Source organism: Hyperolius riggenbachi, chromosome 9, assembly GCF_040937935.1.
Source record: "Hyperolius riggenbachi isolate aHypRig1 chromosome 9, aHypRig1.pri, whole genome shotgun sequence".
Lineage (NCBI taxonomy): Eukaryota > Metazoa > Chordata > Amphibia > Anura > Hyperoliidae > Hyperolius > Hyperolius riggenbachi.
The window spans coordinates 39,286,152-39,302,239 of NC_090654.1; the positions used below are offsets into that span (position 1 = coordinate 39,286,152).

Here is a 16,088-nt window from a genome sequence, read left to right on the forward strand (position 1 = left end):
GTGACCCTAGAACACTAAAAGAAACTATTTCCATTTATCAGTAATTACTACTTAAAGGACACCCGAAGCGAAAATAAAATAATGAAATAAATGATTGCATCTATCTTCCTTCACTTAAAAATGACTTAAGATATTCCAGTTTTATTTAATGTTTAAATCTGCTTTTTAAAGTTTTAACTGTTTTATTGTTTTTTCTGACATTCATTGAAGTGTGCCAGAGCTAAAATCTATGAACGATTGGCCATTTTTATCTCTTTCCTAGCAGAAAATGGCTTCTGAGAGCAGGAAAGTGTTTTAAAGATGGAATTTCTTATCAGTGAGGGTCACACTGTGGTCACTTCCTGTCTGAGGCAGGACTGAGTCAGCCACTTACATACCTAATAATTTAACCCTTTCAGGCAGAGAAAGAAAAAAAAAAAGTAACAGCATAGCTATTCGATTGCTTGGCAGTGTACATACCCATGTCTATCTCATGCCACATCGGGTAGCTTTTAAGTGAAAAATATGCCTAATGTGGGGCTCATTTTATTAGGCTAAATTTTTGTAGTAAGCATAGAGCCATGCGCAGTTCAATGCACCGTACAGACATCTAGCAACACAAGTACAGAAAACACTGGGGCTAATACTTTTAGCCAGAAATCCTGAAACAGCTGCAGATCAGATGCGCTGACTGAAGACTGACTGGATTTGCTGCATGCTTGTTTCAGGTGTGCGATTTACACTATTGATGCACGACAGATCAGCAGGACAGCCAGGCAACTTGTATGGGGAAAAAGACTGGCAGGGCTCAATCTGGCTTCAACTGAAATGAAACCAACAGAGGCGTGGCTCTGCCCCTCCAGGGACTTAAATTACACCTTGAATACAAATCAGATGCAAAAACTATGCACTAAACTCTAATCTAAATCAATTGAATGCAAACTGATACACATGAATGCAGTACTTTATGACCGTGTTCTCCCCAGGCTCTTTTAGCCAGGAGCTCCACCCGGCTAGTTTTGGTGAGCACCCGGCTGTTCTCGGCTCACCTCCTCCTATTCTGTAAGCAGAGTAGCTCACAGAAGCACCGGCCCTGCATTCTCATCTCACCCCACCTGGCTGGAAAACATTTCTGGGGAGAACACTGGACATGCTTCCTACAGGATGACATGCAGCTAATGGACTCAATTTTCCACAGCGAGAGTTAGGCCTCATTCACATCATACGCGCTTCCGTGCGCATATGGAAGCACCTATGATGTGCTGAAACGCAAGAATGTCAGAAGGGCATAGACTGCCCTTCTACCGTTCACATCTACTGTGCAGCAGTACGATGCGCTAGGAAGCGCTTGCGTACCGCTGCCTGCATTTTGCCCACAAGCGCAGAGCTGATCCCATCACGGTCAATGGATGGGATCAGCAGTGCAGCGGGCAGATGGCATTCGATCATATGCGTTGCGGTCGTATGGCATGGCCATCTGCGCTAGTCAGATGTGACCGAGGCCTTCGACTGCCCACCGAGCAGGAGATGCGCGCGCAGCTTGCGTACTCATCGCCTGCAAAACAGAGCCTTAGGTACTTTACCCCGATCGGTGTTAGGCGGTCCTGGGGCTGCTGCCGCCGCGGCCATACCCATTGGCGTGACGCGGTCGGCTAGAGGTCAATTAACGCGGTCGCGGTCGGCTAGAGGTTTCTAGTGTCTGCTTATAGGAGGTAAGTCCACCACTGCCTTCCAAGCATTTTTAACCATTTTAAAGATTGCTTTTACTCTTCTGGCGCCTCTGTTCATCTCGTACTCTAAGGCCTTGTTCACACTGCATTCCGATCATGTTGGGGCGTGCTTTTTTTTTTGCGACTCCCGGCGATTTCTGTGTTGGGCATTTTTGGTAAGCGGTTTTTGTAAGCTTTTTTTGTGCGTTTGGCGATTTCCTATCAATTTAAATGTGAAACACTTCACATTTAAATTGATATAAAAAAAAAAAAAAAAAAGCCAAAAAACCTACACGAAATCGCTGGCAAAAGCGCTCTCTAGCGCTTTTCCTATACCTCCCATTATTGCAAAATCACCCCAAAATGGTCCATGCAGCGCTTTTCAGATTAGAGAGCGAATGGAATGCTCAAATCTGAACTAGCGCATAGGAAAGCATGGTGTAAGCACTTTCAGGGCGATTTAAAAAAAAAAAAAAAAACAGAAAAAAAAAAACTAACCCCAGTGCTTTAAAATAATGAAAAGCGCCTCTAGTGTAAATGCCGAAGGCCCCATTCACACTTGAGCAAAGACCACTAGCCCATGTAAGCCTATGGCAGTGTTCTCACTGCCGCATTTGCGGTTAGTGTTAACTTAACATGCAGGGACATGCAGCATTTTGCCAGCGATTCACGATTAGCAAGTAGCATGCATAGCACGGCTAATTGTGATCGCTCCTAAAACGCTGCAGTGTCCAGTGATTTTTCTGTGTTAATCGCAGAGAAAAAAAAAAAAAAAAAAAATCACTCCTGCAAAACACCGGCGGTAATCACCGGCGTTTTGCACTTTTAAGTGTGAATGGGGACCTGATAGTTTTTTTGGTACTTATCCGTTAGCCGGGCGCATCCTCTAGGTGGCGACAAAACTCCACCAGAGTTACATCTTTCCCTACTATCCACGTCGGCCTGGAGGGGGAATAGTAATTAGTGCCACCTGCCGGATGCGCCCAGCTAACGGATAAGTACCGTTTTTTTTTATTTACAGTGAAAACACACACTTTTTTTTTTTTTAAATATCACGCTTCTCCACTTTGCTTCTCTGCAATGTTGGGATGGGGTGGGGAGAGGCGCTGGGCAGAGCCGGATTAAGGCTAAATGGGGCCCTAAGCAAAGTAACTGATTTGGGCCCCCCCCCCCCCATCATGTCGTAATAGAATCAGAAGATGCAGCTGCACAGCAATATGCCGCACACACCGGGCAGCCGAGCTACTGGTTGCTATGGGCAACAGCACGCTTTCCTCTGTGGGTGCACAATGCAGGGAATAGCAGCGGCAAAATGCAGAGTGAGAGATGAATGGCTGGGACATTTGCACTCAGGGGCTGGGGCACCCCTGTGAAGAGTGCGCCAGATATCACAGCAGCAGCACTTTCCCCTGCATCTCCAGCCTGGCAATAGCAGAAAGCTCTGGACACCGCCAAACCGGAAGCCGTTCCCCAGACAGAATTACATAACCACTCCCACCACCGAACAACCAATTTCCTCCCAAACTAGACAGCCACCATGCAGCCTCCATCCCAGTGAATACGATAGTCCAGCAGAGAAGGCGGCCGCAGTGGGGGAGAATGACAGCACCAGATGAATCACATTCACCTATTGCGATCCAAGCAATAGAGGTCCCGTCATCCGGAGCCCATCTGTCTCCTCTAGAGTGCTGCCGCTCTGTTACTACTACTATTACTACTTCCTACTTCCTGTCTGATCTGAGAATCAGGAAGTTCAGAGCGAGCGGCTGCACTGTAGAAGAGACAGATGGGTTTCAGATGACGGGATCTCTATCGCTTGGAGGTGAGTGAGCGTTTGCCATCTGCTGCTATCATTTTTGCTGCAGCTGTGGTTCTCTGTGGGAAGGGAGGGTGGAGTGGGCAGCGGCAGAGCGCACAGTAGCAGGAGGGGGACCTAGGAGGAGAGCCTGGCTCTGAAGACAATCAGCAGCGCACGGCATCATCGCGCTTTTCTCCTGGTGGACTCAAAGCGCCAGAGCTGCAGCCACTAGGACGCGCCCTATAGGCAGTAGCAGTGTTAGAGAGACTTGCCTATGGTCTCCTACTGAATAAGTGCTGGCTTACTGAACAGGCAGAGCGGAGATTCGAACCCTGGTCTCCTGTGTCAGCGGCAGAGCCCTTAAAGGGACTCCAAGCAGTGCCTGTGGATATGCCTTTAAGCATACCCACAACTAATTCATTACATCCTCACACCTACCAGCATGATGTTTGTAATTATATCCCCCTGGGTTCCTTATATTTCATTGCATTGTGCTGAATCGAGCTGCCAACTTTAAGAAAAGTCGTCCTGTGGCCGCGATTTCGATCGCGAGAATATCGAAAACTAAAAGGCATAGAGCAGCCGTTTATAGATCATTGGAAAGAGGAGAAAGAGAGCTTTAAAATGATATGCATCTTTCCATAGTTACTGCACTGCTCAGAGTCCCTTTAACCATTATACCATCCAGCCACCGCTGACAGGATGGCAAGGGCTGGTTTATGTGCTGATGGGGCCCCTTTGACTCTGAATGGTGCCCCAAGCGACTGCTTTTGTTGCCTGGTCGGTAATCCGGCCCTGGCGCTGGGGGTCCTGTGGGTTGCTGCTGCACCATGGCTCAAGCTGATGGCGTTTCAACCAGAAACACTATCACCGGTGTGCTCCCTGTGGATGGGAAGGCAGCATGTGGTTATTCACTCTATAGGAGGCACATAAAATAGTGAGGAGAGCCAGACTCCGCTCGCTGGCATTGAGTTTGACACCTGTGTTAGCCTCTCTTCAGATGCAGTGAGATATACTCCCTTCTCTGCGATGCTGGTCTAGCACAGGTTTCTGATCACATACCCTGTGGAGATATGTACCTCTCCCCTCCCCCCCCACCCCACTATACACCCCCCTCTAGAAGTGGCCCTGGCTAATGGACTCCCCTGTTAATTACACCACTGACTGCACATGATTTGTGCGAAGCTCGGCTGCCTGCTGATCTATGAGGAGTTTAATTCCCGGGTACCGGCCTGCTTTAATGTCAGCATGATGGCCGTATTAGGTTAAAATTAGTCTGGCTAAATTATTCCACTCGCTAACGTGCGGTCTTTGATATTTCAGTTGGAGGGAAAAAAAAAAAGAAAAAAAAAAGGAATTCTTTGCCTTTTCAATTAATTAGGTTTTGCAAAGCTTATTCCATTTTGCAGAGAGAGCGTCTTGTGAAGGCAAATTATGTAAACCCTGCTGGCATAAAAGAAGTTCTGTAGCAGGAAATCCTGCGCTTCGGACAGCGGCTTAAACATACAATTAAGACATTTTGTTTAAGGGTGCGTAACAGGACCAGTCACAGCCCCCATTCTTTATTCATGCTCCATATTTCGGGAATCGTTACCGCTGCTTTGAAGCCTCTTATGCTCTTTAGAAGTGATCATTTATTTACAAAAGATGACAATCGCAAGATAATGGGTCGTTTAATTTTCCAAAACCTGGCCGTATTAAATAAGAAATCAGAAGTCTTTGAAGCTTTTCAAAAGGATCTGATGGTTTGATGAATTATTGAGAAGAAAGTTATATCAGTGGGTTTCCCGCACAAAGACAAAAAAGGACGAAAGAAAATCTGAAGAATTACTTTCAAACTTTGGCCTCAATTCACTAAGATCATGCTGGAGATAATAGGGCAAGAGATAACTTACCTCCACACAGTGAGAGAGTTGTTTTATCTCTTCATTCCTTAAGTTACCTCCTCTGTAGTTATTTTCACACGCAGTTAATAAACAGCCTGTCTTTAACTCTGGAGTTATTTTAAGGATTGAAGAGTTAACTTAAAGACAGAAGAGTTAACTTTAGGTTTGCCTGAGGTAAAATGCTTCCAGAATACTACATGCCTTATCACCATGGTGATAACTCTAGAAGAGTTATTAAAGACAGGAGATATGCTTAGTGAACTGAGGCCTTTGTTTTTTTCTTTTGAATCCATCTTGAGAAGCACTGGCCGAATTGAGGAGGCTGATGACAGCTGGGTGGTCCCCAAGATTAGCCGGACGAAGCAACTGGCTTAAAGAGCCTGGGGAGAACACTGAATAGTCCTACACTGAAAGATAAAACATGGCCAAAGCCCTGCGCACCAATGAAACGTGATAAGGGCATTACTCCAGCCTCACTTCACGGATTTGGCCCCAGTCCTCACTACCCTGTTTAACCTCTCCCTACCCACAGGCACCTTCCCCTCAGACTTCAAGCAGGCCACTGTACTACCCCTGCTCAAGAAACCCTCCCTCGACCACTCGCTACCCTCACACTACCGCCCTATCTCCCTCCTCCCCTTTGCCTCAAAACTCCTTGAGTGTCTGGTTCACAACGCCTGACCCGGTAGCTCAGTGCCAACTCACTGCTAGACCCACTGCAATCTCTGGATTTCGGCTTGCAGACTCAACCGAAACCGCTCTCAAAGTGGTCAATGACCTCGCCTTAGCTAAAGCTGAAGGTAAATACTCCATTCTCCTTGACCTTTCAGCAGCTTTTGACACAGTAGATCATCCCCTACTCCAGTCCATGGGCATTCATGCTCTCGCCCTGACCTGGCTTTCATCCTACCTTTCCAACCGCTCCTTCACGACCTTCAATGAGTCTTAGTCCACCCCCAACCACCTCTCGGTGGGAGTCCAAGGTTCGGTCCTTGGCCCCGTACTGTTCTCTCTATACACATCCTCCACATCCCCTGACCTATCCACCACTACCATGGACAAGGTCTTCTCCTGCCTATCAGCCATCTCCTCCTGGGTGTCCGCTAGGTTCCGGAAACTAAATCTAGACCAAAATTGAATTTTTGATCTTCCCACCCCAGCCATCCCTGAACCTCCCAGATGTGCATGTCACTGTTAACCACACTATTATTCGCCCTACCTCTCAAGCCGGCTGTCTGGGTGTCACCCTGGACTCCGCACTCTCCTTCATTCCCCACATCCAAAACCTCACAAAGTCCTGCAACTTCCACCTTTGTAACATCTGTAAGATTCACCCTTTCCTGACCTCTGCCACCACCAAACTCCTTATCCATGCCTTCATAATTTCCCATCTTGAGTACTGCAATGCCCTTCTGTCTGGTCTCCCAATGACCCGAATAGCCCCACAGCAGTCCATCATAATTGTGGCAGCCAGAGTTATCAACTCCTCCCATCGCGGCTCCCCTTCGTGAATCCCTCCACTGGCTTCCTATCCAGTCCAGAATCAAATTCAAGATACTGTGTCTGACCTACAAATCTGTCCACAAAACCCGTCCAACCTACATTTCTGACCATACTCAGAGGTACACACCTAGCCGCTCACTCCGCTCTTCCAATGAACTTCGCCTGACCGCCCCCCCCCCCCGCATCACCCAGTCCCATGAACACCTCCAGGACTTCTCAAGCGCTGCCCCAACACTATGGAACTTCCTACTTCCACCCAGAAGGCCCTCAAAACCTTAGTTTTCATTCAGGCCTACCCCCCCCCCCCCCCTCACAAGTGCTCTAAACCCACAGCTGAACTCTGGTCCCCTACCTCTCGTGTCCCTACCTCTCCTTCTAGATTGTAAGCCTTTGGGCAGGGTCCTCCTTTTGTGTCCTACCTGATCTTGCACCTCCATTACTGTGAACCCATGCTATGCATCTGAGTGAACCCATCTTGCCTAATCTCCATGCTCCCCTCCAGTGACTGACCAAGCATTACCTTGTACGCATACTGTGTTGCGTGATCTGGTCTGCATGTATTCCTGTATTGTCTTATTGCTGTATGTCACCCCTAAATATTGTCTGTAACCTAAACTAATGCCCAGCGCTGCGTAATATGTTGGCGCTTTATAACTACAATAAATAAACCACTGCAGAGTTATCACAAAAAGAGCTGCATGCAGTATTTTTTGAACAACCACTGATGGATTCGCCTGAGTCTCACATGAACGTATGCACACAAAGGTGTGCTGCGGAATTCCCCTTAAAAGTTTTGGTTTTGCTCAAAAAAAAAAAAAAAAAAAAAAAAAAATGTGTATAGGTGTTGACGCTTCCCATAGGCAGGCTTGTAAAACTCCCCTCACAGGGGAAAGCCATAAAACCATTACTTCTTCCCAGCAAGCCTGGTTTCCCCATGTAATGACTCTTCATACATTCTCTGATACGCACTTCCCAAGGATAAGGAAGTCGGGGAACCAGAAACCAGATTCCTATCGTGAACCACTAACTGTCAAAACAACATTCCTCCATGTCCTGTTGGGTGGGGAAGTGGAATCAAATGTCCTTTCATTAACCTCCTCAGCAGTATCGCTCTCCTCAGGACTAATTTAACTGTTTGCCTGGCTGTAAAAGCTTTAGCTAGCACTAGGCTATGTAGCCGGAAGCCCCCGAGCCAGCCAGTTAATACATTACCCAGCTTGGATTCAGCCATCGGCGCAGACTTCCCGCACAGCTCCGGTCTCTCTAGGGGGAGGATCAGGTTTGCGCATGTCGGAGACGTCATGCGCAGTCCCAATCCTCCTCATAGAGAAAAGCGGAGCTGTCCGGGGAGGCTGCGCCAATCGCTGTTTTTCAAGGGGAATATCGAAATTGCTGCCATTCTTGCACTGTTAATGGCACAAGCCTTAAACCTGGTACAGTTGGTCATTGGGTCACTGAGGTTCAAATTCAGAAAAAGGGCAGAGCCACAGCCAATCACATTTTTTTAATTTCAATGGGAAAATACAAATTGATGTCAAGGACCCCAAAGCTCACAAACTTGGTCATTGACTGCCAAAGTTACAAAAAAGTGAGCGGAGCCAAAAACAAGTTTCACTGGGAAAATATAAACTGCAGCCATTTTTACACTGTAAATGGCAGTGTTCTCAAACTTTGCCCAGATGATCACTGGGTGACTGATTAATATTCAGGTGTGGGTGGAACCTATAATAGCCAATCAAAATGCATTTGTTGATTTTCAAGTGGAATATTTAAATTGCTGCCATTTTTTACACTGTTAATAGTAGAGGTCTTCAACCTGATACAGTTGGTCATTGGGTGACTGGGGTCCAAATGCTGGAGAGGGGTGGAGCACAAACAGCCTATCTGATTTGTTTGATTTCTATGTGAATATACAAATTATAGATGCAAAAGACCTCAAAGCTCACAAACTTGGTCATTAAGTGTTTGTGTGGTAGGGTTTGAAAAAGTGGATGGAGCCAACACCAGCCACATACATGGTCGGGTCATCAGCTAGATATATCTACATGGTCGCTAGAAACAACCTGAAGGTAACCAAGCAAGAATTATTCCTCTACCAGTAAGCAATGGGCAGCGCTCACAGGCTGCAAGTGAAGTGAAAGCTCCAGAGATTTGCCCAGCCCCTTGGGGCTAAATACACACCTTGAATACAAATCAGATGCAAATTATGTGCTAACACTAATCTAAAAATTCTAAAATTTGAATGCAAGCTGACACCCCTGGAGGCAGCTAGCCTCAAGTATACTTAAGTTTTGTACAGCAGAAGGAAATGGCAGCGCTTACAATACCACCTTCTTTCACAACACTAATTCTATAGACCGCTCAGACTGTGTCCAGTTATTTTCACTTATTCCCATTGATTTACTATATCCATCTGTTCAATATTACATAAATTGTGTCATTTTTATGTGATCTTTAATGCATTAATTTTATTATAAACACAATGAAAAATAATTTGTCTAAGTGCATGCTCAGAGAATATCCTCTGCAAAGAATCCTGCCTTTCGGAGAGAACGTTCCGATAACCGTTTTATTGATATATATTGTTCTATCCAGAGAGCTTGTAGAAATAACCTTTTCCTACAGGACCCACTAGTTAGATTTGCGAATTCGCAGGCCAACGTGAATTGGTGCAGGCCAACGAGAGATCGCAGATTTTATCGATTGTACATACAATCAAATTAGGCAAACCGTAATTCTTCAAGATCACTCAGGTACAAAAATTGCAGCGTTTTGCAATTACGGAAGTCAAGTGTTTTCCAATTTTAGAAAAACCGCCGCTAGCGGGCTCCAAGCCTTACAGCCAGTTTAGTCATTTTTCCACTGTGGAGATCCCTGTTTTCTGATCATGGTAACTGGGACAGATGTCAGAGAATCTCCCAAATGGTGTGAAAGAAAGTGGTAAACGCCCAAAAGAGGTTGTAATTCCTACCTACAGAAGTACTTTTGTTTGTGTACTTCGTGTAAAAGACATGGTGGGTCTTTGCTGCAGATCAATACATACAAAAAGCTTAAGGCGTAGTGGTTGGCAGCACGGTCGAGCAGTAGTTAGCGCTCTTGCCTGGTTCGAGTGCCAGCCAGGGCACTATCTGCACTGAGTTTGTATGATCTCCCAGTGTCTGCGTGGGTTTCCTCCGGGCACTCCATTTTCCTCCCACATCCCAAAAACAGATAAGTTAATTGGCTTCCCCCTAAATTGGCCCTAGACTATGATACACACATTACATACATAGACATAGGACTATGGTAGGAATTAGATTGTTTAGGCTGAAGTTCCCCTTTAACCATCCCTCAGAGGGGCTCACAAACATACTGTCATCAAGTTACATTAGTTATGTTAATTAGAATAGATAGGTAATATAATCTCTTATCCACCCTGTTTTAAAAGAACAGGGAAATGTTTGTGATTCATGGGGGCTGCCATCTTTTTGGTTGGAAGGAGGTGACAGGGAGCAAGAGTCACAGTTCCAACTATCCTGTGTCCGGATTACCCGTCCCAGCTGCACACGCTAGGCTTCAAACGTCAAATTCAAAATGTAAATAAAAAAAAAAAAAATTGCACCAAAACAGCAGAACGAGAACAACAAAATCAGAAATTCCATCATGCTTTGCACAGCATCAGAGGAAAAAATTTTCTTCTGTGCAGCTAAAAATGAGGTTTGTATAAGAGAAACAAAGTTCTGATGCTGTGAAACTGTTAAAGAAACACCAGGACTTTTCAGTGCTGCTGAGTTGATTTTTAGTCCGGAGGTTCACTTTAAGTGACAAGCCAATATACTCTGTACAGCACTTTGGAAGATGTAGGCGCTATATAAATACTAAATAATAATAAAGATGTTAGGTCACCTGTCCAGCAGGTGATCAGACCTTACACTGCACTTGTTGCAACACCTCATGTATTACTGAGTCGATTGTGAAAGATTATTAAAGCAATGTATATTGGCAAAGTCAGAGTAACAAGGCAGCCAAGTGGTTTCCAGTATACTTACAGCCCACAACGATAGCCTCAGGAGCGACACAAACAGCGGCGTGCGATCCCACCCAGATATACAGTGCACCAACAACCCGCTGCTGTCTGAGGGGGAAAATAAAAAGGACAAATATTACTAGATTTGCTTATAAAAGTGCATCTTGCTACTTGTAGTTCAGTAGGCCACATAGGTCCAGTATTATTGCACACATTTCACACTCACGTAATCAGCTTGCCACAATTTCTTGTGGAAAAACTAGCCATAGCCCAGACCAGGCATGTCCTAATTCCAGCCCAGGGGCCAAATGCAGCTGCCGAGCCTTTTCTGGTGGTCCCTCATTCCCTCTACAGTTAATTCCATGTGGCCCATGGGCCATAGCTGCAGTGCCCCGTGCAGGGACCACCTTGTGCTGCCACTCTGCCAACCTCCTTTGATAGCCTGTAGGTTATCAGCCAGCACTATAGCAGTAGCAGCCACTGATTAGCAGCCTTCACTATGCCAGCCGCCGTAACAGCCACTGTACCAGCAGCAGCCACTGCCAGCAGCAGTTACAGCCACTGATTAGCAGCCACCACTGTGCCAGTAGCAGTAACAGCCACTGATTAGCAGCAGTCACTGTGCCAGTAGCAGTAACAGCCACTGATTAGCAGCAGTCACTGTGCCAGCACCAGTAACAGCTACTGATTAGCAGCAGCCACTGCAGCATGCAATAATCTCAACAAGCATGCAACTTGCATTTAGTTAGATATTAAACCAATCTCAATAAGCTGGAAGTCCATTTCCAAGCCACGTATAACTTTCACGCAAGTAAGAATGGTTAGCCTCAATGGGCATTTCTAGTGACCATCACATAGGCAACCAATAAGGGCATGCAGAAGGGGCGAGGCAAAGGCAGATGAGAAAGGTCAGAAGCCGCACCGCATGTAAGGTGCTTCAGATTGTGACAGCCAGGCGCTCTTAAGAAATCTGAAATCTTCATAATGGTGCCCATACACTGTGCAATAACACGATTTTCCTTTTTATTCCTACAAAATGATCAAAATGAAACTCAAAGATTTTTCATTCGATCAAAAAAAAAAAAAAAAAAACCCTATCCTTTTTATGATAAAAATCCGATCGGAGATATTGCAAAAAGCTTTATATTCGATCTTACGGAATAGTCAAATGAAATTAATTGGGGTAAAAAAAAAAAAAAAAAAAAAGCCAAACTTACCTCGGGTAATGTCTTTTCCAGTAGTCCGAGTGACAGCACCCCTCCTATGAGACTTGTCTCCCTCCTAAACTTTGGACAGGAAGCTAGAAGATACAAATTTGCATAATAGGCAGGCAGGAGTAGTATATAAAGATGTTACCCACCAAAGGTATCCAGTTATAAAAAAAGACACGGACAACATATGCTGCTGAAACAATACTTTAATTATCCCCTCTAATAGGGTGGGCCGGAGGGGTGCTGTCACTCGGACTACTGGAAAAGACATTACCCGAGGTAAGTTTGGCTTTCCCAGAACGTCCTCCTGACAGCACCCCTCCTATGAGACGATAAACAAGAACATTATACACTAGGGAGGGACTACTGCCTGCAACACTTTTCTTCCAAATGACAGATCAGTATTGGCTAATAAGTTTAGTCTATAATGTTTCACAAACGTATTTTGGCTGGACCAGGTGGCCGCTCTGCAAATCTGCTCTATCGAGGCGCCTGCCCTCTCTGCCCAAGATGTTGATACGCCTCTTGTGGAGTGAGCTTTAATTGAGGTTGGTAAAGGTCTCCCTTGAGCCCGATAAGCCACAGTGATAGCTTGTCTGATCCATCTTGCAATTGATGGTTTAGAGGCTTGCCTTCCTTTGAATTTCCCCGCAAACAGCACCAACAAGGCATCTGATTTTCTCAAAGATACAGTCCTTTCAAGATAATGAAGGATACACCTTCTAACATCCAAACAATGAAGTTTCTTCTCCTTCTCATTCGTTGGTTTATCACAGAATGATGGCAGAAAGATCTCCTGAGATCGATGAAATTTTGAAGACACTTTAGGAAGGAATGCAAAGTCTGGACGCAGAGTAATCCTATCCTCTGAGATTGTACAATAAGGTTGCTTAATGGATAAGGCCTGAAGTTCGCTGACTCTCCTGGCTGTGGTGATTGCCAGAAGAAAGGCCGTTTTCAACGTCAGAAGTTTATCCGGAATCTGATCCAGAGGCTCAAAGGGATGTTCACAAAGACTCTGCAACACGATATTCAAGTCCCAAGGAGGCACCTTAGATATCACCACCGGCCTGAGACGTTTAATTCCCTGAAAAAAACGAAGAAAAAACTCCTCCTGAGCTAATCTTCTTTCTAAATATACACTTAAAGCTGCTGTCTGAACTTTAAGAGTACTGGCACTTAATCCCATGTGAAATCCATCCTGAAGAAACTCCAGAGCTGAGGCGGAAAGTGTAGGCTCATTATCCTTCCTAGTACACCATTCACAGTAAATGTTCCATGTTTTTTGATAAATCTGCCTCGTAACCTTCTTGCGGGATTGTATTAACGTCTCAGAAAGTCCATCCGAAAACCCCTTAGATTTCAGGATTCCCCACTCAATCTCCATGCTGAAAGGTGAAGGCGCTTGAGGTCCGGGTGAAGAACTGGACCCTGCGACAACAGATCTGTTCTGAGTGGAAACAATATTGGTTGACATATTGCTAACTTCTGTAACAGAGCAAACCATGGTCTTTTCGGCCAGAAAGGTACTATGAGGAATACTTGTGCTCTGTCCTGCATAATTTTGTTCAGAACCCTTGATATTAGAGGTATTGGAGGAAATGCATACATCAGGTTCAACCTCCACTCTATGGAGAAGGCGTCTATCTGCCACGGATTGTCCTTTGGATACAGGGAGCAAAAGTTTTGACACTTTGAATTTTGCTTCCTTGCGAATAAGTCTACTGCAGGAATGCCCCATGCCTGACTGATCTGAACAAATACTTCTGGATTCAGAGACCACTCGTCCTGTAAAATCGCTGACCTGCTGAGATAGTCTGCCACAACATTGCAAGTCCCCTTCAGATGAATCGCTCTGATGGAAGATAAGCTGTTCTCTGCCCAATGCAGAATTCTTGCTGTCTGAGACCACAACCGAGGACTTCTTGTTCCTCCCTGATGATTCAGGTAAGCCACTACACTGCCGTTGTCGGACCTGATCAGGACGTGACAGTGATTGATCTGATCCTTGAAGAATTGAAGGCCTCTCCATACTGCTTCCAGTTCTCTGCTGTTGGAGGATCGTCTTGCCATCGTACTGGACCACTGACCCTGTGCTGGAAGAGAGTCCATGTGAGCGCCCCACCCCCATGTACTGGCATCCGTCGTTATGATTCTTTGAACTGGAAAAAACCACATGCGACCTTCTGACAGGTGAGACAGTTCCTGCCACCAGTTTAATGACACTTTTACACTGTATGGGATCAGAATCTTCCTTTCTAGGGCTGAAATAGTCCTGTTCCAGCTCCTTAGTATCCACAACTGCAGGGTCCTGACATGAAATTGACCCCATTGTACTGCAGGGAAGACTGAGCTTAACAGACCGAGTAATGCCATGGCTTTTCTTATACTGATGGCTCTTGATTCCTGAAAAGAAAGAACAGAATTAAGTACTGCCGAAATTTTCCTTTCTGGGAGAAAAACTCTTTCTTGGCGGGAGGAAAAAATAAATCCCAGATATTCCATAGACTGGCTGGGTATTAGTGCAGATTTTGACCAGTTAATTAACCAGCCTAAAGACTCTAGACTGTCAATGCATGATTTAACCTGATCACTTACAGACTGTAAAGAATTACCCCAAATTAGTAAATCATCTAGGTAAGCAATGATGTTAATGGATCTACACCTTAAGACTGCCAATACTTCTGCCATCACCTTTGTGAACAGCCAAGGGGATGAAGCTAGCCCAAAAGGTAACACATTAAATTGGAAATGTCTTACCTCTTCTTGAAGGTGAATTGCAAATCTTAGGAACTGCTGGGACTCTAGATGGACTGGCACATGCAGGTAGGCATCTTTGAGGTCCAGAGAAGCTAGAAAACAGTCTTTTTGCAACAGGGTTATTACAGAATTCACATTGTCCATTCGAAACTTCCTGTATTTTACGGCCTTGTTCAACCCCTTTAAATTTAGAATAAATCTGAAGGCTCCCTGAGGCTTTTTTATCAGAAAAACTGGTGAGTAGAACCCTTGGCCTCTCTGGCAGGATGGTACTTCTCTGATCACTCTTTTCTCCAGAAGTGAAGCCACCTCCTCCTGTAACGCCTCTCTTTGGTCTGTTGACCTTGGCTGCGGAGTTACCACATACTGCTGGGGTGGGGGATATTCGAATTCTATTCTGTACCCTTCCAATATTATTTTCAAGAGCCACTGACTTGTGAACCGCTGGCACCACCTTTCGTAGTAGTGGGAAAGCCTTCCCCCTACTGGAATACTGGCGTCATTGCTTATTGGGTTGGTTGGGCCGGGGAAAAAGAGCCTTCCCTTTTTGGTTTCTACTTGGAATCCACTTTTTCCTAGGTGGGATCTTTGCCTCAGGTTCCCTGTTGCCACTGCGAGCTGGGCCCTTGTACTGAAAAGCTCTCTTTCTTGTAGGGAAATTTTTCTTATAGTCTGAGGTTCTTTCTAGCGTCTGGTCTAGCTTTGAACCAAATAACAGCTCACCTTCACAGGGTAAACCACATAACTTGGAGCGAGACGAATTGTCCCCCTGCCAAGTTTTCACCCATATTCCTCTCCTTGCCGAGTTAACAAGGGCAGTTGTTCTGGCTGTTAATTTAACCGTATCATCCGCTGCATCTGTTAATTAGTAGCATTAAATAAATTCGGAAAGTCCTCTAAAATCTCTTCTCTGGGCACCACCGAAGCTATCTTAGACTGAGTCTGCGTGAGCCAAGCTTTAAGGGATCGTCCCACTGCCGTGGATGCCACTGCTGGCTTAAATGTTAAAGATGCTGACTCCCATGACGTACGCAACAGATTGTCCATCTTTTTATCAATCGGGTCTTTTAAATTGCCAAAGTTCTCAAACTGTAAATCGGATCTTCTGGACACCCTTGAAAACGATGGGTCCAGTTTGGGAACCGGCCCCCAGAATTTTTGATCATCAGGACTGAAAGGATAACGACGAGAAAGAGACTTGGGCCAAAACGCCCTCCTTTCAGGGTCATCCCACTC

The 16,088-nt window shown here is 45.5% G+C and overlaps 1 protein-coding gene across 5 annotated transcripts in view; it reads right to left on the reverse strand.

Moving 5' to 3' along the window:
• Nucleotides 1-16,088, reverse strand: part of MTMR14 (myotubularin related protein 14) — a 107,254-nt gene that overhangs the window by 45,131 nt on the left and 46,035 nt on the right. For all 5 annotated transcript variants that reach the window (XM_068252560.1, XM_068252558.1, XM_068252559.1 and 2 more), the window contains one exon: nt 10,904-10,989. In XM_068252560.1, the coding sequence (XP_068108661.1) occupies nt 10,904-10,989 (86 nt within the window). The remainder of the gene's footprint in view (nt 1-10,903; nt 10,990-16,088) is intronic.